This window comes from Saccharomyces kudriavzevii (genome assembly GCF_947243775.1).
Source record: "Saccharomyces kudriavzevii IFO 1802 strain IFO1802 genome assembly, chromosome: 7".
NCBI classification, from domain to species: Eukaryota; Fungi; Ascomycota; class Saccharomycetes; order Saccharomycetales; family Saccharomycetaceae; genus Saccharomyces; species Saccharomyces kudriavzevii.
Window position 1 is genome coordinate 132,422 of NC_079278.1, and position 25,031 is coordinate 157,452.

A 25,031-nucleotide genomic window follows, 5' to 3' on the forward strand; every position below is an offset into this window, starting at 1 on the left:
GACCGAAATTCCATTGGAATTATGTGAGAATATCCGGGTTACCTTATATTGTATTTTTTTTTCTTCTTATATTTTTCACTCTTTTTTACTCTTCTACTATCTCGAAATCCTATCTATGACTAATTGTAACACATTGAAATTTGGAGATATCTATCTTTCAGTCCTTTTTCCTTATCTTCGGCACCTTTTTTTATACATCTTTGCAGGTATATATTTCAATTGATTGTACCTTTCAAGAGCTTTTTGTTTTCTTATTACCTTTTCCATTCAGTTGGGCTCAATATTTACAATAATTGATAGAATTAGGAATATAGCATAGCCGATAATTACTACCATGTCTTTACCTGAATCGAAAGACTTTTCCTATCTGTTTTCGGATGAAACCAATGCTCGTAAGCCATCACCATTGAAGACCTGTATCCACCTTTTCAATGACCCTAATATCATCTTTTTGGGCGGTGGTCTGCCATTGAAGGATTATTTCCCATGGGATAATTTAACTGTGGATTCACCCAAGCCTCCTTTTCCTCAGGGTATAGGTGCTCCAATTGATGAGCAAAATTCCATAAAATACACCGTCAATAAGGATTACGCTGATGCAAGTGCTAACCTCTCCCACGATATTCCATTGGCAAGAGCTTTGCAATACGGGTTCAGTGCCGGTCAACCTGAATTGTTGAACTTCCTAAGAGAACATACTAAGATTATTCATGACTTAAAGTATAAAGATTGGGACGTCCTAGCCACTGCAGGTAATACTAATGGTTGGGAATCTACTTTGAGAGTCTTTTGCAACAGAGGCGACGTTATCTTAGCCGAAGCACATTCCTTTTCGTCTTCTTTAGCTTCTGCTGAAGCTCAAGGTGTCATTACCTTCCCTATTCCAATTGACGCTGGTGGTATTATTCCGGAGAAATTGGCCAAAATCATGGACAACTGGACAGCTGGTGCTCCAAAACCAAAATTATTATACACTATTCCAACAGGCCAAAACCCAACTGGTACGTCTATAGCAGACCATAGAAAGGAAGCCATCTATAAGATTGCTCAAAAGCACGACTTTATAATTGTGGAAGATGAACCTTACTATTTCCTACAAATGAATCCTTACATCAAAGACTTGAAAGAAAGAGAGAAGGCGCAAAGTTCTCCAAAGCAGGATCATGATGAATTCTTGAAATCCCTGGCCAATACTTTCCTTTCCTTAGATACAGATGGTCGTGTCATTAGAATGGATTCTTTCTCAAAAGTTTTGGCTCCAGGAACAAGATTAGGCTGGATTACAGGTTCTTCCAAGATCTTGAAACCTTACTTGAGTCTGCATGAAATGACTATTCAAGCTCCAGCAGGTTTTACGCAGGTTTTGGTCAACGCTACACTATCCCGATGGGGCCAAAAGGGTTACTTAGATTGGCTACTTGGTCTACGTCATGAATACACTTTGAAGCGTGATCGTGCCATCGATGCCCTTTACAAATACCTGCCACAATGTGACACTTTTGTCATTAACCCACCAATTGCGGGTATGTTCTTCACCGTGAACATCGATGCCTCTGCTCATCCTGAATTCAAGACAAAATACAATTCAGATCCTTATCAGTTAGAGCAGGCCATTTATCACAAAGTGGTCGATCGTGGTGTTTTAGTGGTGCCTGGTTCTTGGTTTAAGAGCGAGGGTGAAACAGACCCCCCTCAACCTACTGAATCCAAGGAGATCAGTAACCCAAATATAATTTTTTTCAGAGGTACTTACGCTGCTGTCTCTCCAGAAAAATTGGTAGAAGGTCTAAAAAGATTGGGTGATACTTTACACGAAGAGTTTGGAATTGCCCATTGAACAAGTTGATACGTCAAATAAATTACATATGATCAAAAAAAATATATATATATACATATATATATATGCGTGTTTTCTTTCAATTTTAAAAAGTATTTATTATTTCTGAAGAAATACGGGAAATAAAAACTAAACAATAAATTATTATCCTATAATAGATTATAGTATCATATAAAGATATACGTGAAAGAAATTGAATAAAAAATATTGAAATTTGATTTGTGAACAAGCTCACGCGGAATCCTGTGGTTCTAATTGATCCAAGACTTCACAGTTTGGATGAATAACGTACACAATTTTAGTATTTTCACTTTCTTCACTTTCAATCTCTCTTAAATTGTGTCTGGTACCACGGATCTCCATCAAGATTCTATCTTTTACTAACCGTTTTATAACTTTAAACGCTAATTTCCTCTCTTCCCAATATTCCGCCAGTGAACCTAAATCGTTTTCCTTTTGTAATAAATACCAATCAACTATATCAACAGCGGTTAATTCTTCTGCGCCTTCCTTATCCACCTCAGCAATCTTTCTAACAATCATGTTCATCATTGACACGTATTTATCGTATGTCACCGTTGACTTCTTTCTCTCACTTAAAGCTGAGCGAGTCGCGTGTTCACCGTGTCCCTCACTCGTACCTCCTTGTGGTCCGCTCATTGTTCCGTCAGCTCCTGTATCATCATTATTGTTGTCATTAGTATTATTCTTATCATTGTTTTCAGGTTCCGTGTGACCTTGGCTTTCCATATTCTCAAATTCTTCGTCCATTTCCACATCATCCACATCAACACGGATAATACTTTGCCTCAAAAGATCGTAAGCTTCAGCAATAAAAGATCGAGTAATTTCGTCGACGCAATTGGCCCTAGCAATAGCTTCTGATAACCTAATCATACTCTCCAGCTGCCTAACAGTGATCCTATAACTCGATCTGCTAAATCCTTGTGCGTCATCCTTTCTTAGTTCTTTATATTTCTCGACCAGATATGAACGGGCTTCTTTCGTTAATATTGGCTTGAAAGTGCGTGCATATTTGATATAACGACGTAATTGGTCTGCACTGAATGGTGGCTCAATGGCCTCATCTCTTTTCATGTGCAAATCAACGATATGAGATGCCAATTCGGTATCAATTTTTTCGTTACAATCATCTAGAATAACAAAAAATAGGTCGAATCTCGACATGATTGGTGCCGTCATATTTAAATTACCTCTTAGTGATACTTTTCTATTATATCTCCCGCCAACTGGATTCGCGGCCGCTAAAATGGATGTTCTTGCATTCAAAGTAGCGTGGATACCGGCTTTGGCAATGGAGATGGTTTGTTGTTCCATAGCCTCATGAATAGCGACTTGATCAGAAATATCCATTTTATCAAATTCATCGATGCAACATATACCGTTATCGGCAAGCATTAAAGCGCCTGCTTCAATCGTATAGTCACCACCTTCCTCATCTCTTACAACTGCAGCCGTTAGACCCGCAGCAGAAGATGCTTTACCAGAAGTATAAACTGATCTTGGCGCAAAACCCACAACATATTTTAGAAATTGAGATTTAGAAGTAGAGGGATCACCAACAACACAGATGTTGATGTCACCTCTTAATTTGATACCTTCCACTGTACTCTTGTGAACGCCACCAAGCATTTGGAGTAAAATCCCTTTTTTCACGGCTTCGTGGCCAAATACGGCAGGTGCAATAGATCTGACCAACTTATCATAAATATGTTCGTCCTTAACCATTTCCTTCAATTCATTAATTTCATCTGAACTCAAGCTGTTCAAAAACACTTCTTGATCCTTTTCATTGTCCTGGTACACATTATTAGCTTGCAAGTTAGCAGCCATCTGCAGCTCAGTTCCTCTGTTACTGGAACCTGAGTCGGGACTGTTTGCACCGATGTTTGAGCCGATACTTATCACATGGCACGCCAAGAAACTAATCTTATATGTCAAATCGCGAACACCAAGGGAACGCAAACCAGTGACACCACTATTCAAGCCTTCCGTAGTCTTTGAAATACCTCTAGTGTCCAATGTTGAACTTGGCTTCACACCCGGAAGCCCCAATTGTGTAACATCAGGTACTACAATTTCCACACCTGTGAACTTACAACGGTCACCAGGCTTGGCTCTTTCAACGCTATCACCTCGAAGAATGACGTCCAATGTACGTGGCATGGAGCCCGTGGGTATTTCGTTAGCATTTTCTTGAATTCTAACTTTCTGCCAATCAAGAAACCTTGATCTTGAAACATTTAGTGTCCAAAAGGCTCTATTCTCACACGACGGGTTAGGACAAAACGTCGGCTCAGTGTATTTGAAAGATTGTTCCACATTATCCACGACGGCACGACACATGTCACACGTGAAACTTGCCTTGTACAATTCTGGACGGACTTCAGATGTTCTCGTTACTGTCCCCGATATACTCAATAATGAACCAATTTTCTCGGATCTGATGTCACGAATTCTGTGAACTGTTGGTAAATTGAAGAAACTGATTTGGAAAACACGTTCCGTCTGTTCAGGTGAAGTAGAAGTTGTTATTGATCTCGTTGCCATAGCAGATGATCCGTTTCCTGGTGCGGCCGATGATCCAGAATCTCTTTGTACACTCGAACCATTCATGTCATCATCCTGTTGGTCATCATCTCCATCACCACTGGATCTGTTCAGGGTGTCACTTGTGTTTAACAATTCGGGCGCGTACTTTCTAACTACTCTTCTCAAACCCTTATGCAGGAACGGTAAAAACCTATAATACTGTTCGGAGATGGCCATAGCTAGGGCGCCGTTCTCTCTAATGGATAGGTGCTGATAATCTATATAAATGGTATTCAAGTCATATATTTTCATGAATTCAATTTGTGCTCTGTACACTTTCTCAATTTCATCGGTATCAGGAGATTGAACGGAGAAATCTTCCAAAAACTGTTCGAAGGCTTCACGAACTTTCTCACCGGTCACATCGTCAACTTTCTTGACATGATTCAAAGCTCTACTTTTGAAGTTTCTTGCGGGTTCATTCCCCTCCATATCGTTGGTTGCGGAGCCATCGGTGTGCAGTCTTTGAGAACTGAACTGAGTGGAATCGTTGACAAAAGGGCCTGTCTGCGAATTGGTGGCATGCGGTTGAGAGGAACTTGGAAAATGTAATCTTGAACCTATTTGCGAGTCAAGTCCGCTACTACTTCCAAAACCAGCACCTATGGACGACGGTGGAGGAGAAGAGTTGGAAGGTCTGTTACTACTTGGTGTATCGGCCGGGAATGGGGATGACATTGGACAATTTTGCTTCAACCGCTAGTGAGTACTTGCTTTGTATCCACGACTAGGCCGACTTATATACACCTTTTGAAAATGACACTCTTTACATATCATCAAAACTCAAAATTTTGTCATTATTATTGTAGATTGAAGAACGAAAAAAAAACAACATCGAGATGCGGCCCTAGGCGCTTTTCCTAAAAGGGAAATATTATTGACGAAATTAAGAAGTAATGCCAAATACGGTAAGAACGTCAAATGGAGGCTGTTTAAGTATTCATTGTATGTTCCTTGACAATAGCATCGTCATTAGTGAAGGAGTTGGGAACGTTCCAGAAATCATCGAGAGATATGCGTGTGTTCTGTTTTGGAGTGTGTACTTTTGTCCCCTGGTAAGCATGCTAGAGGGCTGCGAGTAATAATTACCAGAAGGTAGCTCGCTCTGATTCTTTCCTGCAAGTGCATTATTGGTGAATGGAATGGTTGACCAGTTGGATTTGGTTGCCATTTTCGCTAAAACGTAAGAGTACGTCCGAGCAATTATGAAAGTCGAGAACTTCCGGTACATTTTTTGCGTTGGAACAATGCCAACTATCCCCTATCGATTGCTAGTACAACGCCCTGAGATTATTGTTGTTGTCGCTAGAGTATCATCAGAAACGATGTTCAAGAAATGACGTAAATCATGGCACCAATGCAAGATTCAACTGTCATCGAATTCAAAGGAAGCTGAAGGGCAAGAATTGATACGCACCCAACAACCATCACAGCATTTCACCGGAATTAACTTTATTATATGGTATACGAAATATCTGCTTTTGTTCTTGTCGGCACAGGTAGGTTCATCATTTTTAACATAAGTAACCATCATTGCTATCTGGGATATTCAGATTGTATTTTAAGGTGTAAATTCCCTAGGTTATTATTATATTGAACTTATTTAACATGTCCAATCGGCGTGTGTTTTATACACCTCTCTTATATACTGCAAGAAATTTTTCTGCTTTTACTGTTAATATCGGGAAAACAGGATGCCGTACTAGTCCACTAGTGCCCACAAGAGCGAGAGTGGCACTAATGATAGCTGGAAGCGGATGCGCTTCGGAGCGTCTCCTCACCATGATTGTCGCTCTGGATGCCTGACCAGGGATGTCAATCAAGGTTACGGTACCGGATGCACGCAGGGGAACACGTACGCCGTGAAACGGCGGCCGAGCATTGAAGACATGTCCTATTTTATAACAAGTTTTCCAGTAATTTTCTAGCTTTTGTTTAAGCTGGTGGCTTTCCTGGCTGAGAAGCCAAATGAAGTCCTTCGTTATTTGGTACTAGGTATGTCAAACGCCGCTTTATCATGCTCCCGCTTACTTATCAAGCATAATGTCAACTAAGCCATCAACTGTAGCATAATGCACAGGCTTTTGATATTTTTTTTTCTTGGCAAAAAAAGACGTCTTTCGGACTATATAAGGCAACCACTAGGGATTGCCAATTGAATCAACACATTTCTCGAACTCTCATTATCATCAACATGAAGGATACCAAAATTGAAGGATACCAAAATTGAAGGTAAAGTAAAACTGTTATCCTTTAAGGAAGTTCGTCCCATAAGATCGTCCCACCCAAAAACCACCACTCTCACATTTAGTCAAAATTAGTATTACTGAAAAAACATCTTACTATGATTATTTTCATTATTTTCTGTTTTAAGAGCGGCAACAGCTATTCCTAGTGTGCAAATCGACAATGAGACCTTGTCAGACTCAGAACCAGGCTGTATGGGTATACCTATGTTAATATCACATAGGAACAACACTCTGGATGTCCAAGTTCCTGCAATGCTTGGGTGGAAATAGCTCCACACCCATTTCACTCTATGCTTCTATTGACCAGTAAAATCTTGTGACATTTGTTGGGATTCCATTTTTGATAAGGTTGATAATATTATGTATAGAGAATATACTCGAAGCTCTCCTCATAAATTTCGGAATCCACCAAAGGGAATCGACAATTTTACATAATTTTATTTCTATTCCCTCATTTTATACGTCTTTATTCATTGATCCTATTGCATTATCAATCCTTGCACTTCAGCTTCCACTAAATTCGATGACTGTTCTGAATCTTATTTCACTGGTCTAATAATTTTTGTCATCTTCTTAACACCGTATATGATAATCTTCTAGCTACGTGATTGAATGTATTAATCAGCTGTACTAGTAATTGATGGATAGTTGATTATTGTTCTGTTGATAATTAGTAGTATTAATTAAGAATAAAAGCAGAAATCTTTCTTATACTTATATAAGAGAGGTATATAAAACACACGCCGATTGGACATATTAAGTATGTTCAACATAACAATAACCTAGGGAATTTACTATAAGTTCAATGTAACGACTCATATCATTTATATATAAATTCCAAGTTGATGTTCAATTAATGGATCTTTGACTCCAAGTGCACCCATCAATAGAACGTCATTTCAACATTCTTCATCCTGAAACAAGGACTAGTTATATGAATAATGATGAACCTACTTGTTCCAACATGTTCCAACAGTAAACAACAGAAATATCATTATAATACTGTTTTACATTTTATTATCTTTTTTTTGAGACTTCCATATCGGAGTATCGGAACGGTTTTCCCATGAAATCAGCCTTGTTGGCGCAATCGGTAGCGCGTATGACTCTTAATCATAAGGTTAGGGGTTCGAGCCCCCTACAGGGCTATTACTTTTTGGATTGCTGAATGCAGGACTAGCGTAGCAAACGCACCTGGAAGACACCATGCGTCTTATTCCACGTACATCATCCTACCATGTCCCCGATTTATGACGCGCCCTGCATGCTTATTTGTATGTCACAGGCAGGGAAAGGCAAACCATTCAGAGTAGAAAGGCGAAGTTGGCTGATCGTGTACGTAATTGTATGTAGGCAAAAAGTAAATAGAATATGAACTCTTTACTTAGACTAGCGACGTGACCTCGAAGAATCTTTTCAAGTAGTATATCTGGAAAAGAGAGTTAGCGATAACAACGCCCAGTTGGAAGATGGACCACCATTTGACACGATCGTTGGTCGACTCTGCGGTGTTCCTGTGGGTTCTTTCTCTGATAGCAATATAGCTCTGTTCGTCCTTGACCTCCCTGGTCAACTTGGACAACTTTCTGACCGCGCTGTCCAGCGTATTAGTGTTCGGGTCGTCCAAATCCACATATATGACACCGTGGATGTTGAAAGTCACGTCCTTTGTTTCAATGCCGGTGTTCTCGTTCAGAAAACAGTACTGGAAGTGTCCCTTGTATGGAGCGGACAATGTAACTTCACCGTGCGAGGCATCTCTGACGGTTTTCAAAACCTCATGCTTTTCCGGCCCGTAAATAATGAAGTCACCAGTCAATTGGTTGCTGGACTGAGGGTTTCTGTCACCGAACTGGAACGAGATGGAGAGCTCGTCGCCCTTACTCAAGTCCTCGAAGAAACATCTGCGGCCATACGCTGGGAGAAGAACGTTGTGGGCGGACGCCGCGAAGAACAGGAAACAGGCAACGACAAATCTGCTAGCAAATGAGGCCATTCTTTTGCGTGTGTACTTCTGTGTCGAGGGGTGCTGGATGTGGTGCTTTTACCGATTAAAACCTTTATTCCATTATAAGTTTCGTGTCAAAACGCTTAACTGACCGATCGCTCAGGCTTCTTTTGCACGAGTTTTCCGATCTTCCTCGCGTTTTTTTTTCCCTTTCAACGAACGGGCTACCCGGCGTGGGGATTTTTCTTCATAGTGCGATTTTTCGTCCCCTTTTGTAATAACAAGTATAATTTGCTTTGCCCTCACTAGAAGAAGCAGGGAGCAGTAAGAGAGCATACAAGATGTCATATGGGAGAGAAGATGCTACCATCGAGCCCGACTTCATAGAAGCGGATGCGCCCATGGTGGCCACCGGCGTCGCGGCGGCCAACACAGACGGGACGTTCCAGGATTCAGGCAGCAGAGGTACTCTGGACGAAACTGTACTAGAGACGCTGAAACGCGATGTGGTCGACATTAACTCGAGGCTAAAACAGGTCGTGTACCCGCATTTCCCTTCATTTTTCAGCCAGTGCTCCGATGGGATGGGCGCGGCGAGCGATAACGACATTTCAGCCAATTGCGATCTGTGGGCCCCCCTTGCGTTCATCATTCTGTACTCTTTGTTTGTATCGCACGCGCGGTCGCTGTTTTCGAGCCTGTTCGTGTCTAGCTGGTTTGTCCTGCTGGTGATGGCACTGCATTTGAGACTTACGAAGCCGCACCAGAAGGTGTCGCTGATTTCGTACATATCCATTTCCGGGTATTGCCTCTTCCCGCAGGTGCTGAACGCTTTACTCTCGCAGCTGTTGCTACCGTTGGCCTTCCACATCGGCAGGGAGAACCACTGGGTTGTAAGGATCCTATCGTTTTTGCAACTGGTGATCATGGCGCTGTGCCTGATGTGGTCTGTGGCCGCCGTTTCGTGGGTCACCAAGAGTAAGACTGTTATCGAGATATACCCGCTGGCGCTCTGTTTCTTTGGCATGGCCTGGTTGTCTACCATTCTATAGCACCATATACATATATATATATATATGTACCACTCAAACAAATTATCATAGACACATACATAGTCGCTCATCTCGCGAACCACGGCAGCAGTATTGAAAAAAAAAAAAAAAAAAAAAAAAAGCTTACAGGGGGCCGCGTGTGGCTAAGGCTGACTCCGTGTGCCGCAAGAGAAGTTTAGAACAAGGTTGGTATCTTTGATGGGTTAGTAGCGCAGAGAACCTGCACTTCAAAGGTTTGTTTCCACTTCACAGTGCACTTTTGGTACAGTCGTCGGAGAACTTCTTTTCCTATCTGCGTTGATAACTACACTTGCCAGCATTTCATAGGAAAGGCGCTTCAAAGGCTTTTTCTCGTTCTACTATATATAAGATAGCATAGTGTACGTGCAAACCAGAGAAAAAGTAATATTTTGCACCTGCTTCAGTGTAGTATGCCTTTATTACAACCATCCACTTGCTTCTGCTACCCTTTAAAACTTCCTCCATTGCCGCTGGCCTCCGATTCCAACGAGTTGGACGAATGTGCCAGGAAGAGGCTGACGCTGGACTACAGGACAGGTTCAGCTGTAACGCTAACAAGGTCCAATATTTTTGTACATGGTGGCCTGACCATCCCATTGAACCTGCCGACTGTAAATTCCATGCAATTGCAGAAGGAGCTTATATTGTTCTTTGCCAAGGAGAAAAATAATGGTAGTTCTTTTAGAAACCTGAACGAATGGATAAGTAAAGAGACGTTTTTCCTGGACCTGATGTCTAGGACTTGGTATAGAGTGAAAACGTCATTTGACCAGAAAACAGAGGAACTGTTGAGAGCGGAGAATCCCAGTTACAAGCCAAACACCGATACAAACGACATTCAGGTGGACGTTAAGAAAAACAGGTTTGTAGAATCCCCTCTCAAGGAAAGGCTATTCCACTCCCTATGCTATTTAGACGGATGTTTGTATGTGTTTGGTGGTCTCACTGTGTCTCCGCAAAGCGGGTATGAGCTGATTGCCACTAACGAACTGTGGAAACTAGACTTGAATACCAAGAAATGGTCGCTGTTGAGCGAAGACCCTCAGATAACGAGAAGGTTTAACCATAATATGCATGTCAAGAACGAAAATAATGATAATAAGGACACGAAGCTGATAATTGTTGGTGGACTCAACAACATGGATCAGCCCGTCAGGAAAATAGACATTTATAACATATCGCAGAATTGTTGGCAGTCGGAAACCATACCCAAGCAGCCAATGGACATCATCACAAACGTTAATGGGATACCCTTGGCGTTGGCAAAGGACCAGAATTTTTCCATCCTGGTCGAAAATAATGAAGCGAATATTCCTGCCCTGGCATTCTACATGCGCAGTGATCAGATAGACAAATGTCTCGAGAAGGACACCTCCAAAGTAAAGAACCACTCCCCCATAGTGGCGTTGCCCCTGTTGTCCGAGTCTCACGGCATCAGAATGCCATCAAACCCAGCTTTACCGAAAGAACTATTGAACGTTCCGTATGACTTATTGGCCCCGACAGGGGGGTATTTCGGGTTCAATATCGTGATCGGCGGGTTTCATCCAAATTACCAATCTTCTAATTTCCACTGCTTTATATACGATATCAATTCGGGCAAGTGGTCACGGGTGGCTACTGCTTGCCCCGACTGTGATATCAATAAACACCGATTCTGGAGAGTGTTTGTATGGAGGTCACATCACCAGACCATTTTACTGGGTACGAAGACCGATGACTATTACTCGCCAAGTGTACAAAGGTTTGATCATCTTTCGACTTTTGGGCTACCCCTAGTAAATATTTTCAACAAGACAATACAACTACCCCATCACAGAATATCAGCCTCGTCTTTACCGACACCAATAGAGAATTTTGCGAAGCATAAGGACACACCATTGAGGAAGTTAAGCTTTACCTCGTCAGCTACCTCCCAATTTGAAAATTACATTAGATATATAGCTCCGCCCTTGGAAATGTCATCCATTCAATCGGTGTTCCCACCTTATGCTATGGTTCTGGGTAAAGACGCCCTGGAAATTTACGGAAAGCCCCTATCGGATTTCGAATTCATTACTAGTGAAGGCGACTCGATCGGGATACCATGCTATTTACTAAGGAAAAGGTGGGGCCGTTATTTCGACATGCTCTTATCACAAAGCTATACAAAAGTTTGTGCCGATTACGAAAGCACCGGTACGCAATCTACGCTAATCAAATTCTCGCCGCATTCATCCAGGAACAGTTCCAAAGCTGTAAGGCCGGAAGGCAGGCTTTCTTCATCAGGCTCACTGGACAATTACTTCGAAAAAAACTTCCCAATCTTTGCAAGAACAAGTGTTGCTGAGGCTCAAAATACACGCCCTCAAGTAGCAAATGCGGATACGAAACTTTCGAATAGATCAAATGCATCAGATGAACGAAGCTCTTCCACTTCTTCCGAGTTGTACTCGACTCCGCATTATCAACATAGTAATTATGGAGAAGACGATGAAGATCCTGTTTCTCCAAAGCCCGTATCAAAATCAAACAGTATTTATAGACCAATTAGGAAAACTGAAAGTTCTTCCACAACAAGTTCTTCGAATGGTATGGTATTCAGGGTGCCCTTCAAGGAAAAGGCCGCAGTAATGACAAATGCAGAAGGTGCTTTGGGAGCAAATCCTTCCCTTCAAGAATTGAGCAGGAGAAGATCATCACTTATGAGCATCCCTTCCGGTGGCCTTCTAAGACCATCCATATCTGAGGCGGAACATCAACGTCGTGCGTCGCATCCGCTGACTTCATCACCACTACTAGAGGATGAGGGAACATCAGGTGGTAAACAGCAGCAACAGCAAAGTTTACAAAATTCTCACAGTCATTTATCCCCCCGCAGATTTTCCAGGAGTGCAAGAAGCTCAATTTCCTACGTGAGTTCTTCATCTGACAGGCGTGGAAACTCAATTTCTAGTAGAAGTACAAGCGAAAGCATTGAAACGCCACCTATTTTAGGTGTTTTGAATGTACCATTGCCGCCTCAAACGAAAGAACCTAACGAACCCCCTCCACCGTGTCCCGCCACGTGCGCAAGGCGAAGCAACACCTTAACAGACTATATGCATTCTAACAAGGCTAGTCCATTTTCTTCTCGTAGATCATCGCACGTCAGTAGACGTTCCAGCACACCAGAAACGGAAAACGCATTTAGCGCAACGCCAAGAGTGTCCTTAGATGACCAAATGCTGGGAAAGTCTTTTAAGGAAGGTTCTGCGTCGCAGTATACGCAACCGCGAATGAACTCTTTTCCAAAAGCTACTGAAACAATGCAGACTCCCACACCATCGCAAAATGAATGGAGTCGCCAATCAGTTACTTCCAATGCAGATAGCTTTGATAGTATGCAATCTAATTTTGCCTTGGAATTGGAGCCGCTATTAACACCAAGATCACTATACATGCCTTGGCCAACTTCCACAGTCCGGGCCTTTGCAGAGTTCTTTTATACGGGACAAGTGAATAGCAAATGGCTTTTGGCACCGGTCGCCCTTGATTTATTGGTAATGGCTAAGATCTATGAAATTCCGTTACTTTATAAATTGATCCTCGAGGTTTTGTATTCGATTCTGGCCAAAAAGGAGGAAAGTTTATCCCTAATTTGTACTTCGTTAATGGAAAATTTCCATACCAAAGTTCTCAATTATTATAAAGGTGATGAAGATAAAACGAAAACTTATCTAAGTTCAAGTGACAATTATCAGGAAATGCTTAAATTGAAAACGTCGTTAGAAAATATCGATAATGGATATTACGACCCTGATTTATTACGGAATCAATCAAGAGCACATTCTTCAAGCACACAAGAAAGTAGTGGTAGTGGAAATGGCGAGAAAACTGCAAGCGGTGCCGGCTCCCTGGACACTCCTTCAAGCAATGTTCCCACAGTCTTTGCTGGGGGGCCTAGGGATAGTCACAATTCGGTGGGCTCCATTGGGTTTCCAAATGGTATGAATATGCAAGGATCAAGGAGATCAACATCAGGGTTTTCTCCACGTGTTAAGATGAAGTCAAGTTTAAGTAAGGAAATAAATGCAAAAAGCTTTTATGACGAGTATGAGTCAAAAGAGTGCAAAGGCTTTGAAGAGAACGATGATCAGCAAACCAATATGGGGAGCTTTAATCTTAACCTGTTTGATATGAATTATGGTTCCATCAGCAGTAGTAGTACTAATAGCATCAGCAGCGGCGACTTCGAAGAGAAAGAAGAACAGGAGCAGCTTCAAGATTTATTAGAAATTGAAAGGGAGGATTCTGCTGAAATTCTAGATGCAAGGACTAGAAACAAAGAAAACGATAAAGTAATGAAGGATACGCCAAAAGACAAGGGTCATACCTACCCACCGCAAGAAAAAGTTACCAACTTGAAAGCTAAAGAAGGTAAAGACCCTAAAGATGAGAGGGAGGAAGAGGAGGAATTTGACTTTGGCTTGGGAATGCTTTCACTCAATAAGATAAAAAGGGAGGCCAAGCATGTTGATAAGATAGACGATTCGGTAGACCCGTTATTCAAATCATCCGGTTTCCCACAAAGTCCAGTTCGAGCATATGGGTCTACCACGAGGACTAGCTCAGCTTCTGGAAAGCCGTATAAGGACAATCGGCCGTTCAATGCATTTTCTGTTTTAACGCTAGAAAATATGGCATCTGCAAATGCATTGCCTCCCGTTGATTATGTCATAAAATCAATTTACAGAACTACCGTGTTAGTAAATGATATCCGGTTGATGGTACGTTGTATGGATTGCATTGAACTGTCTAAAAATCTAAGAGTAGTTAAAAGAAAAGCTCTCGAGGACATTTCAAAGTTAAAAAGCTTCCTTAAGCCGTCGCCTTAGGCTACTACTTACGGAACGATTGTTATGCATCTATAAGACTTCAGAATTTTATGAGAGCTTTTTCCAATGCAGCACAAAAAACTTCACCCTTGCCAATGAAGCCATTCCTGTCTTCCAATTGGTGAAAAAGTCGATACGGAAAGCTATTTGTTGCAGAATTTAATATCTATAAAAAATAATGACCATACACGCATATTTTAAGTGAAAAAGCTAGTATATATATCTGTATGTAGGTCATAATTATGTTGCATTTGAGTTATTCATCAATAGAAAAATATCTCGTTTCATCACCACTTTGACCCCAAATGTTTTCTAGTAGTCGCCAAACACTGGCTGTGTGAGTAACTTAACTTGACCTGCACGTTATTATATTTCAATGTAAGCAAATCAGACTAACTCAAAATAACTCTAATTTAGAAAGAAATACAATTTTGATGTTAACACGGGCACTACTCATTCTCTGCGATAGATTTCGGAACAAAAGTCAGCCAAAATAACTTTTCCAGTTCGGACCGAAATTCGTCGGAGATTGATTGCTCGGACGTAAATATATCTCAGAATTATAGGATAACTATATACCCTCAACTTCTTGAACCGAAAGGTCTCTTTTGATTTTCTTTCTCGGTTTGTAAATGAAAATGCATTGTACTGCAAATAAGAAGGAATTGAGGGTGGTCATAGAAAGACAGCAGTGCTCGATAAGAAGCTGGGATTGTTATATAAAAACATAACACTTAGAAATGACAGATATTCTATCTCAATATAAAGGGTCCACAATCGAAGATTTACCAACACCCAATTTCATTATCGATGAAGAAAAGTTCGATAGGAATTGCACAACAATGCTGAACAACATTGAAAAACTAAGCCAAGAATGTGATGTACCAATCAAATTTCGTGCTCACGTGAAGACTCATAAGACTGCAAAGGGTACTTTCAAGCAACTGGGTCATGGACTACCATTAGCTAAGCGAATTACAAGAGCTATATTAGTCTCAACTTTGAAGGAAGCAGTAGAGCTTTTAGATTATCAAGATAGACAATGTTTGGACTACATTGATGATATATCATATAGTTTGCCCTGCTGCGTTTCAGAATTCATCCCTCTTTTGAGCAATTTGTCTAGAAGAGTGAATAATTTCCAGGTTTTTGTGGATAATGTCGAGCATTTAGAGAACTTAAAAAAGTTTGGGAAACCTGCTTCTGGCAAGAAATGGTCAATTTTCATCAAAGTTGATATGGGGACTAACAGGGCAGGCCTTGCGTGTAATTCTTCGGAATTCTTGAGTCTTTTGAAAAGGCTGACCTCACCAGATATCAAAGAAGTAGTTGAACCTTATGGTTTTTATGCACATGCCGGACACAGTTATTCTTCAACCACAATTAATGATACTCAGGCCCTTTTGATGGAAGAAATAAAAGCGGTCAATTCTGCTGCGAAAGTTCTGTGTTCTGTGGATCCTGAATTCGATGCTTCAGCGTTGACATTATCTGTAGGCGCCACACCAACTTCAAACTCGTTGAAGCTTGATGATAAAAGTACTCTTGTCAGATTAATCACTGCAGAATTAATTGGTAAGCTTGAAGTACATTGCGGCAATTACTGTATGTATGACCTGCAACAGGTGGCAACAGGATGTGTCCAAGATTACGAATTGTCCGGTTTTGTACTCGGGACAGTGCTATCATCTTATCCTTCAAGAGGCGAGTTGCTGAGTAATACGGGCGTGATGAGTCTAACAAGGGAAGCATCCTCGATAGAGGGATTTGGTATTTGCGTTGATTTGAAACAAGTTTTGACATCCAAAGAGTTTAGTAGGGAATGGTATGTTGCCAGGGTGTCTCAAGAACATGGGATCCTGAAGCCAATCAGAAACTGGAGTGAAACTACTCTATTAAAATTGGGCACCAAATTCGCCGTTCTTCCTCAGCATGCTTGCATCACAATGGCTCAATTTGAATATTACTTTGTTGTTAACAGTCAAGGTGTTGTCACTGATGTTTGGGTTCCTTTTCAGAAATGGTGAACTTTTTTATTGTATCAAAAGTTTTTATTAATAGTCTAAGATTCCCTTGTTTCCTGCAAGCATTTCTATTATAGCCAATATAATGTACCAAGATAGCGCTAAGTTTTCTTGTTAAATCTTTATACAAAGTAATGAGCCAACAATTGCTAGGTTCTTTAACTGATAACCTATTTCGATCGCACTTTAACGGCGCCGATTGAACTGCTCAACATATCACGTTATACGATTGAAAAATTTGATACTTCAAGGCTTCGAAAAGATGCAAAAGTATGAAATCCTGAACTTAACGCAGACCATTCAAACAAACAAAGCTCCAACAGACACTAGCCACCCCTATAGTGATGACAGCTATCTTAAACTGGGAGGAAATATCCCCTGTTTTGGAAAAAGGCGCCCGCGAATCACTTGTGTCTAAAAGAGTTCCCTTTTTGCAAAGCATATCAGAATTAGTTCGTCAAGAGACATTGGAAAAACCTCAATTATCCGAAATTGCTTCTTGTTTGCTGAATACTTTTGTGCTTTATGAAGACAACAGTTCCAAAAGTTTGGTAACTTCAATATTGCTCGACATTTTGAATTTAGAACCATGTCTTTTAGAAAGTTTTGTCCAATTCATTTCTGACGTGGTCATCAGTAATCCAGCTACTAAGGCCGTGGCTGATTACCTCAACCTGTTAGACTGGATCAATTCCTTCCTTGTTTTTGTCTCGCGCAATTCGATGTTATTTGAAGAATATCTTCCAAAATTGTTGGTCGCTCATTCCTACGCAACTTTTGGTGTTGAGACTATTCTTGACAACCAAGAAGATAGCAAGAAACCAAAGGATAAACAAAACCAGCATAGAAAGAGAATTCGTCAATGCATATTCCAATCGACTGTCAAGACAATGCTTAAATGCCTGAAGGACAACGACGATGGTATGTTTTGCATGCAAACTGTAACTAAATCTGTACTAGAAGACCATTCAAAATTAAAGATGACTAGTGTTGGTGTGGTTTTGATAATGGGTGCGCTAACTCAAACTGCAATTCAGTTGTTGTCAAGGCAACCAGCTCTGCAATCCGCATTGAAGGAAAGTTCAGTTGAAAAGTATTGCGAATATTTGGGTAAAGAAGTTCTTTTGGGTAAGAATTCACCATCTCCCTTTTGCTTAGAAGTTAGTCTAAAACCCTTTTTAAAAGAATTTGTTTCGCAAAGCTTGTTCACCAAATTCTTCGTTCCCAATATTGAAAAAGCAATTTTAAGATCTCCCGAAGTTGGTTTTTCAATTTTATCTGAGCTGTACACTGGAGTTTCTCCAGGCAAAATAAATCTCTTAAATGTCTTTACATCTTCGAAGCTTCTAAATCAATCCTTCTCGGCGTTAAAAAGCTCAAAGGATGTAGTTAGAGCTATCTCGCTTCATTCCGTCAAAATCCTATTTAGAAAAATCTCAAAAAGTGACACTAACTCGGAGGACTTAATGAAGGTTGTCGATGAAATATTCAGAAATATCAAGTCAAATTTGAACGCTGATTACAAATCAATGATTTCCAAAATCCTTATAGAAATACCCTTAACACACCGTGAGGTTTCAGAGAAAATTTGTAAAAATTTATGCCCATATATTGGTAAAGAAGGTAACGAAGTTGCTCTGACTTCAATGCTCAATGCCTTCTTCATCCATTACTTTAGTCTAGAAGGCCCTGTTGAAGATTTGAATAAGATTATATCAGCCGGTTTCACGGATAAGAAACCACCTCTGAAGAAGTGCTGGTTTGCCACTTTTCTGAACAATTCCGATTCTGCCTCCGAAGAGGTATTTCTGAACTTCCTGGACGGCTGTTTCGAATTTGCAAAGGACTCCATTATGCATTATCAAACGCATGGGCATACATGTATTCTTGCATCAATTCAATTCATAAACAAAATATTGACATTGAATAATACTCAGCTAAATGGTCGTGCTATACAGCTAATAGATGCTCTTCCCGAAAATACCACAATAGGTGATGCTATCTTGACCAGCACTTTATCAACGGAACTCTCCATTGAGAACCGCATTCACGCTGTGGTTCTACTACAAGAATTGTTTCATAAGAAACCAGAAATTATCGGATTCAGTGTCATTGATGCAATTGAAAGAAGAATGCGTGCACAAGAATTAATACCTCAACAAAATACATCATTCAAATACATTACAACTGTACTACTGACCATTACATCTGAGTTGCCTGACAAGGAAGCTTTAATAAATGTATTAATTGATGTCCTGGTTATAGCTCAATGGGATATTTTTAACGTGAAAAATGGCTGGGCTGGGCTAGTTTTACGCGCAAAGCTTGATCCGGCTGAAGTTGTTAAAAAACATGCTGACGCTATTATGGACAAGATTCTTGAAATCACCAACAATAATGAATGGATAGATACAATTTACGGTTCATGTGGTCTACAAGCGGCAGCGTATGCTGCATTTATTCAACCCTCAGAGTTTACTCCAATTCTCTGTAAAACAATCGAGGCAGATTTATCAACAAATGATTTATCACAATTATCTGAAGAAGATTTCAATATTTTTGCCGGTGAAGAAGGTATTTTAGTTGTCGATGTTCTGGAAGAAAGTATGAATAAAAAACTTTCGAATAAAAACTCCAAGGAATATGAAACCCTAATATGGGAACAGAAGATAAGGAAAGAGCAGGCCAAGAAAAGCGTCAAAAGATTATCAAAGGAGGAACAAGAGCTCGTTGACAGACAGTTGGCCAAGGAATCAAAAATCAGATTGCACGTCTCGGAAATTTTTACTCGTTTGAAGCGTGGAATTAAATTGATATTCGAACTCTCCAAAGCTGCCTGTTTGGTTCAAAACGGTATTACTATATGGTTTCCTTTAGCGGTTACAAAGTTCTTGCATTTATGTTCGGAAGATAATATTCTAAAGTTAACGGAGGATGTAAATAAGGTCTTCTTGCAGCTTTCTAAAAACGTCTCCGAGAGATTGGGCAACATCAGGCTTTTCCTTGGTTTAGCAACTTTGCGAGTACACAATGCAAAGAATATCTCAGAGAACTATTTACAAGAACCTCTGGTCGAATTACTGACAAGAGTTCTTTTCAGGATAAAATTTGTTTCCGACCAAGCAGAACTAGATCCTATCAGTCTCACTTATATTTTACCATTGTTAATCAATGTCTTGGAGAAGGGTAAAGCTGCTGCACTAAAGAACGCCGACAAGCCTGTTGTTAAGGCTGAGTTTGTTGAAGAAGATGAAGAGGAAGAGCATTTGTTGCTGGCTATGGAAATTATTTCCGTCCATGCGAGTGCTTTTGAAGATCCTTCCATTCCTAGAATCTCCATCATTGAAGTTCTTTTATCTCTTCTGTCTTTGCCATCAAAAGCAAAGATCGCCAAAGAATGTTTCAATGCTCTCTGCCAAAGCATATCTGTTGCTCCGAATCAGGAAGACCTTGATATTATATTATCAAACTTGCTATCACCTAATCAATTTGTTCGTTCAACAATATTAGAAATATTAGATAACGAATTCGAATTGGAGCCTTTCATGAAATTCTCACCTGAGATTTTCATTTGCAGGTTTGATTCAGATCCTTCCAATCGCGACGTTGCAGATTTTATTTGGGAATTTAACAAATTTGAAATCAACGATGAACTACTGAAGAGTCTATTTTCACTATTTAACCAAGATGATAGTGGATTGAGATTATTTGCAGCCAACGCTTATGCATTTGGTGCAGTAAGTCTATTTACTTCTGAGGGCAGTTCCTCAAACACTTACTTAGACGCCTTAATGAGCTTTTATAAACAAAAGGCAAAACCATTAGAAGCAATTCTTGATCAATTTGGTTTAGTTCTTGTGTCTGCGAGTGAGCAAAAAGATCCTTGGCAAGGAAGAAGTACAGTCGCAATAACATTGAAGATCATGGCTAAGGCTCTTTCTGCGGAGGAAAATACTGTTGTTAGTGTGATAAAGTTTTTGGTCGATGACGGAGGCCTAGTAGACAGAGAGCCAATTGTTCGACAAGAAATGAAGGAGGCTGGTGTTGAATTAATTACATTGCACGGGTCACAAAACTCTGAAGAGCTAATTCCTATATTTGAAGAAGCTTTGAGCTCCAGTAGGGATAGTGCTTTGAAAGAAAACGTTATTATCCTTTATGGTACGTTAGCAAGACATTTGCAGGAAAGTGATCCAAGAATTCACACAATTATTGAAAGATTGCTTTCCACTCTTGACACTCCCTCCGCAGACATCCAACAGGCCGTTTCGGCTTGCATAGCACCATTGGTTTTCCAGTTTAAGCCAAAAGTTGGTGAATACTTGAATCTTTTGATGGAGAAACTATTGAATCCGACTGTTGCAGTTTCCATGCGGAAAGGTGCTGCTTGGGGTATTGCTGGTTTAGTTAAAGGTTACGGTATCTCAGCTCTCTCGGAGTTCGATATCATTCGCAACCTCATCGAGGCTGCAGAAGACAAAAAAGAGCCAAAAAGACGTGAATCTGTTGGATTCAGCTTTCAATACTTATCCCAATCTTTAGAGAAGTTTTTTGAACCATACGTGATTGAGATTCTTCCGAACATCTTGAAGAACTTAGGGGATGCTGTTCCTGAAGTCAGAGAGGCAACTGCTCATGCTACAAAAGCTATAATGGCACATACTACAGGTTACGGTGTCAAAAAGTTGATTCCAGTAGCCGTCTCTAATTTGGATGAAATTGCATGGAGAACTAAGAGAGGTTCCGTCCAATTGTTGGGTAATATGGCCTATTTAGATCCTACTCAGTTGTCAGCATCTTTGTCTACTATTGTTCCAGAAATTGTTGGTGTTCTAAATGACTCTCATAAGGAAGTGCGTAAAGCTGCTGATGAATCTTTGAAAAGGTTTGGAGAAGTTATTAGAAATCCTGAGATTCAAAAATTGGTACCTATTCTCTTGCAAGCCATTGGTGACCCAACAAGGTACACCGAAGAAGCTTTGGATTCGTTGATCCAAACACAATTTGTTCATTATATTGACGGTCCGTCATTAGCGCTAATCATTCACATTATCCATCGTGGTATGCATGATAGGTCTGCTAATGTTAAGAGAAAGGCATGTAAGATTGTCGGTAATATGGCTATTTTGGTTGATACTAAGGATCTCGTCCCATACTTGCAACAACTGATAGATGAGGTTGAGATTGCTATGGTTGATCCTGTTCCAAATACGAGGGCCACAGCGGCTCGTGCATTAGGTGCATTGGTAGAAAGATTGGGTGAAGAACAATTCCCAGATTTGATTCCTCGTCTATTAGATACACTGAGTGACGAATCCAAATCTGGTGATCGTCTCGGTTCAGCTCAAGCTCTGGCGGAAGTTATTAGTGGTCTAGGCTTGACCAAATTGGATGAAATGTTGCCAACTATTTTAGCTGGTGTAACTAATTTTCGTGCTTATATTAGAGAAGGCTTTATGCCTTTGCTTCTTTTCCTTCCTGTTTGTTTTGGATCCCAATTCGCCTCATACATTAATCAAATTATCCAGCCTATCCTTTCCGGATTGGCTGATAATGACGAAAATATTCGTGACACCGCGTTGAAAGCTGGTAAATTGATTGTCAAAAACTATGCTACGAAAGCAGTTGATCTATTGTTGCCTGAGTTGGAAAGAGGTATGTTCGATGAAAATGAAAGAATTCGTCTATCTTCTGTTCAATTAACCGGTGAACTATTGTTCCAGGTTACAGGTATTTCCTCCAAGAACGAATTTTCTGAAGAAGACGGTGACCATAACGGTGAGTTCTCCGGTAAATTGGTCGATGTACTTGGTCAAGATCGTCGTGACAGAATTTTGGCCGCATTATTTGTTTGCAGAAACGATATTTCAGGTATTGTTCGTGCTACAACAGTGGATATTTGGAAGGCATTGGTTCCCAATACGCCAAGAGCTGTGAAAGAAATTTTACCAACATTGACTGGTATGATAGTTACTTACTTAGCTTCATCATCAAGTGTATTGCGTAACATTGCTGCTCAAACCCTGGGTGATCTTGTTCGTCGTGTAGGTGGCAACGCTTTATCGCAGTTGTTACCAAGTTTGGAGGAATCTCTAATAGAAACATCAAATCCAGACTCTAGACAAGGTGTTTGTATAGCCCTTTATGAGCTAATTGAATCTGCTTCTGCTGAGACAATATCACAATTTCAGTCTATTATTGTGAACATTATTCGTACGGCCTTGATTGATGAATCAGCTACAGTTAGACAAGCAGCTGCATTATCTTTTGATGTCTTTCAAGATGTTGTCGGTAAAACTGCTGTTGATGAAGTTTTGCCATATTTGTTGCATATGCTCGAATCTTCTGATAATTCTGGCTTTGCTTTGTTAGGTTTACAAGAAATCATGTCGAAGAAATCCGATGTCATTTTCCCAATCTTAATTCCAACCCTATTGGCCCCACCAATAGACGCATTTAGGGCTTCAGCTTTGGGTTCTTTGGCGGAAGTCGCTGGCTCAGCTTTATACAGGCGTTTGTCAATTATAATTAACACGCTGGTTGACGCAATCACAACGGCCTCTAATGATGAATCCACCAAAACTGCATTGGAAGTTGCATTAAACAGAATATTCCTATCTGTGGCTGATGATGAAGGTCTTCACCCACTACTTCAACAAATAATGTCACTACTAAAGAATGACAACGTAGAAAAGCGCATAGCCGTTTTAGAGCGTTTACCAAATTTCTTTGATAAGACCACTCTTGATTTTGATGTTTATATTAACGACTTCGTCTCGCATGCTATTTTATCACTAGATGATGAGGATTCAAGAGTTGTCAATGGAAACTTCAATGCTCTATCTACTTTGTTAAAGAAGGTTGACAAACCCACTCTAGAAAAATTGGTTAAGCCTGCAAAGCAGTCTTTAGCCTTGACTGGTAAACAGGGCGAAGATTTAGCCGCCTTTAGGCTGCCAAAAGGGCCAAACTGTGTTTTACCTATCTTCTTACATGGTTTAATGTATGGCTCTAATGATGAAAGGGAAGAATCTGCGCTAGCCATTGCTGATGTTGTTTCGAAGACACCTGCTGCTAATTTGAAACCATTTGTGAGCGTCATCACTGGTCCATTGATTCGTGTTATAGGTGAAAGATTCAGTAGTGACATCAAGGCTGCCATTCTGTTTGCGCTCAATGTGCTGTTTATTAAAATTCCGATGTTTTTGAGACCTTTTATTCCTCAATTACAAAGAACATTTGTTAAATCTTTGTCTGATGCTACCAATGAAACACTGCGTCTTCGTGCAGCAAGGGCTCTTGGTGCTTTAATTGAACATCAGCCTCGTGTTGATCCTTTGGTGATTGAGTTGGTGACAGGCGCCAAACAGGCGACTGACGAAGGTGTTAAGACAGCAATGCTAAAGGCCTTGTTGGAGGTCATCGTTAAGGCAGGTTCTAAATTAAATGAAGGTTCAAAGACGAATATTGTTAACTTAGTTGAAGAAGAAATGCTAGGCAGCAACGATAAATTGGCCGTTGCTTATGCTAAATTAATTGGGTCATTATCGGAAATTTTGTCCCACGATGAAGCCCATAAGATTTTGCAAGATAGGGTATTAAATGCCGATTTAGACGGAGAAACTGGTATGTTTGCCATTTTGACTTTAAATTCCTTTTTGAAAGATGCTCCTATACATATTTTTAATACAGGCCTGACAAATGAGATCGTCAGCTACATTTTGAAGGCGTTCCATTCTCCTGACGCTTACTTTGGAGAAAACGGTGTTATCGCTGCTGGTAAATTGCTTTTGTTGGAAGGAGAGAGAAAGTCTCCTTTCGTTAGAACAGAAGCAGCAGAACCATTCAAAATTGGCGATGAAAATATCAATCTGTTGATTAGTGAGTTAAGTAAAGCTACCTTACAACCAGCTAGTAATTCTACTGATGTAAGGAGACTTTCTTTGGTTGTCATAAGAACATTAGCAAGATTTAAATTCGATGAATGCTTAAAGCAGTACTATGATGTCGTCGGACCATCTGTATTTGCATGTTTGCGTGACCCAGTTATCCCAATAAAACTTGCCGCTGAAAAGGCGTACTTAGCTTTATTCAAGTTGGTTGAGGAGGATGATATGAATACGTTTAATGAATGGTTTTCCAGAGCCTCTGATGGCGCTGATAGAATTGAAACCATCACGGGAACTTCCATCCAACTAAGATCAATTGGAGACTATACTAAGAGAGTTGGTAAAAGATTAGCAAATGTCGAAAGAGAAAGAATCGCCGCCGGTGGCGATGCGGAAACCATGTATAGCGATAGATTTGAAGATGAAAGGGAAATATGGGCTGTTGGAGGTGTTGAACTAACCACTGATATTTGAAAGAAGGTACATTACTTTCAATCATTTTCCTCCGTTTTTTTTCACTGAAGGAAACGCTTTCATTATTC

General features: G+C 40.4%; 7 protein-coding genes and 1 non-coding gene across 8 annotated transcripts; 6 read left to right on the forward strand and 2 right to left on the reverse strand.

The window, feature by feature from the left end:
* Positions 1-334: 334 nt before the first annotated feature.
* Positions 335-1,837, forward strand: ARO8 (bifunctional 2-aminoadipate transaminase/aromatic-amino-acid:2-oxoglutarate transaminase; the record flags this gene model as incomplete). Its single annotated transcript, XM_056227810.1, has 1 exon — positions 335-1,837. The coding sequence occupies one exon, from the start codon at positions 335-337 to the stop codon at positions 1,835-1,837; it is 1,503 nt and encodes a 500-aa protein (XP_056087595.1).
* A 231-nt stretch (positions 1,838-2,068) lies between these two features.
* On the reverse strand, positions 2,069-5,128 carry MCM6 (MCM DNA helicase complex subunit MCM6; the record flags this gene model as incomplete). The annotated part of the gene is made up of 1 exon (XM_056227811.1): positions 2,069-5,128. One exon carries the CDS (start codon positions 5,126-5,128, stop codon positions 2,069-2,071), a length of 3,060 nt encoding a protein of 1,019 aa, XP_056087596.1.
* Positions 5,129-7,774: 2,646 nt separating this feature from the next.
* On the forward strand, positions 7,775-7,847 carry Skdi_7.trna4K. Its single transcript has one exon. It is a non-coding gene; the product is annotated as a tRNA-Lys (tRNA).
* A 236-nt stretch (positions 7,848-8,083) lies between these two features.
* On the reverse strand, positions 8,084-8,695 carry EMP24 (Emp24p; the record flags this gene model as incomplete). The annotated part of the gene is made up of 1 exon (XM_056227812.1): positions 8,084-8,695. One exon carries the CDS (start codon positions 8,693-8,695, stop codon positions 8,084-8,086), a length of 612 nt encoding a protein of 203 aa, XP_056087597.1.
* A 293-nt stretch (positions 8,696-8,988) lies between these two features.
* YIP4 (Yip4p) lies at positions 8,989-9,699 on the forward strand (the record flags this gene model as incomplete). The annotated part of the gene is made up of 1 exon (XM_056227813.1): positions 8,989-9,699. One exon carries the CDS (start codon positions 8,989-8,991, stop codon positions 9,697-9,699), a length of 711 nt encoding a protein of 236 aa, XP_056087598.1.
* A 431-nt stretch (positions 9,700-10,130) lies between these two features.
* MDS3 (Mds3p) lies at positions 10,131-14,576 on the forward strand (the record flags this gene model as incomplete). The annotated part of the gene is made up of 1 exon (XM_056227815.1): positions 10,131-14,576. The coding sequence occupies one exon, from the start codon at positions 10,131-10,133 to the stop codon at positions 14,574-14,576; it is 4,446 nt and encodes a 1,481-aa protein (XP_056087599.1).
* Positions 14,577-15,316: 740 nt separating this feature from the next.
* Positions 15,317-16,603, forward strand: DSD1 (D-serine ammonia-lyase DSD1; the record flags this gene model as incomplete). The annotated part of the gene is made up of 1 exon (XM_056227816.1): positions 15,317-16,603. One exon carries the CDS (start codon positions 15,317-15,319, stop codon positions 16,601-16,603), a length of 1,287 nt encoding a protein of 428 aa, XP_056087600.1.
* Positions 16,604-16,944: 341 nt separating this feature from the next.
* On the forward strand, positions 16,945-24,963 carry GCN1 (Gcn1p; the record flags this gene model as incomplete). Its single annotated transcript, XM_056227817.1, has 1 exon — positions 16,945-24,963. One exon carries the CDS (start codon positions 16,945-16,947, stop codon positions 24,961-24,963), a length of 8,019 nt encoding a protein of 2,672 aa, XP_056087601.1.
* Between the last annotated feature and the right edge of the window lie 68 nt (positions 24,964-25,031).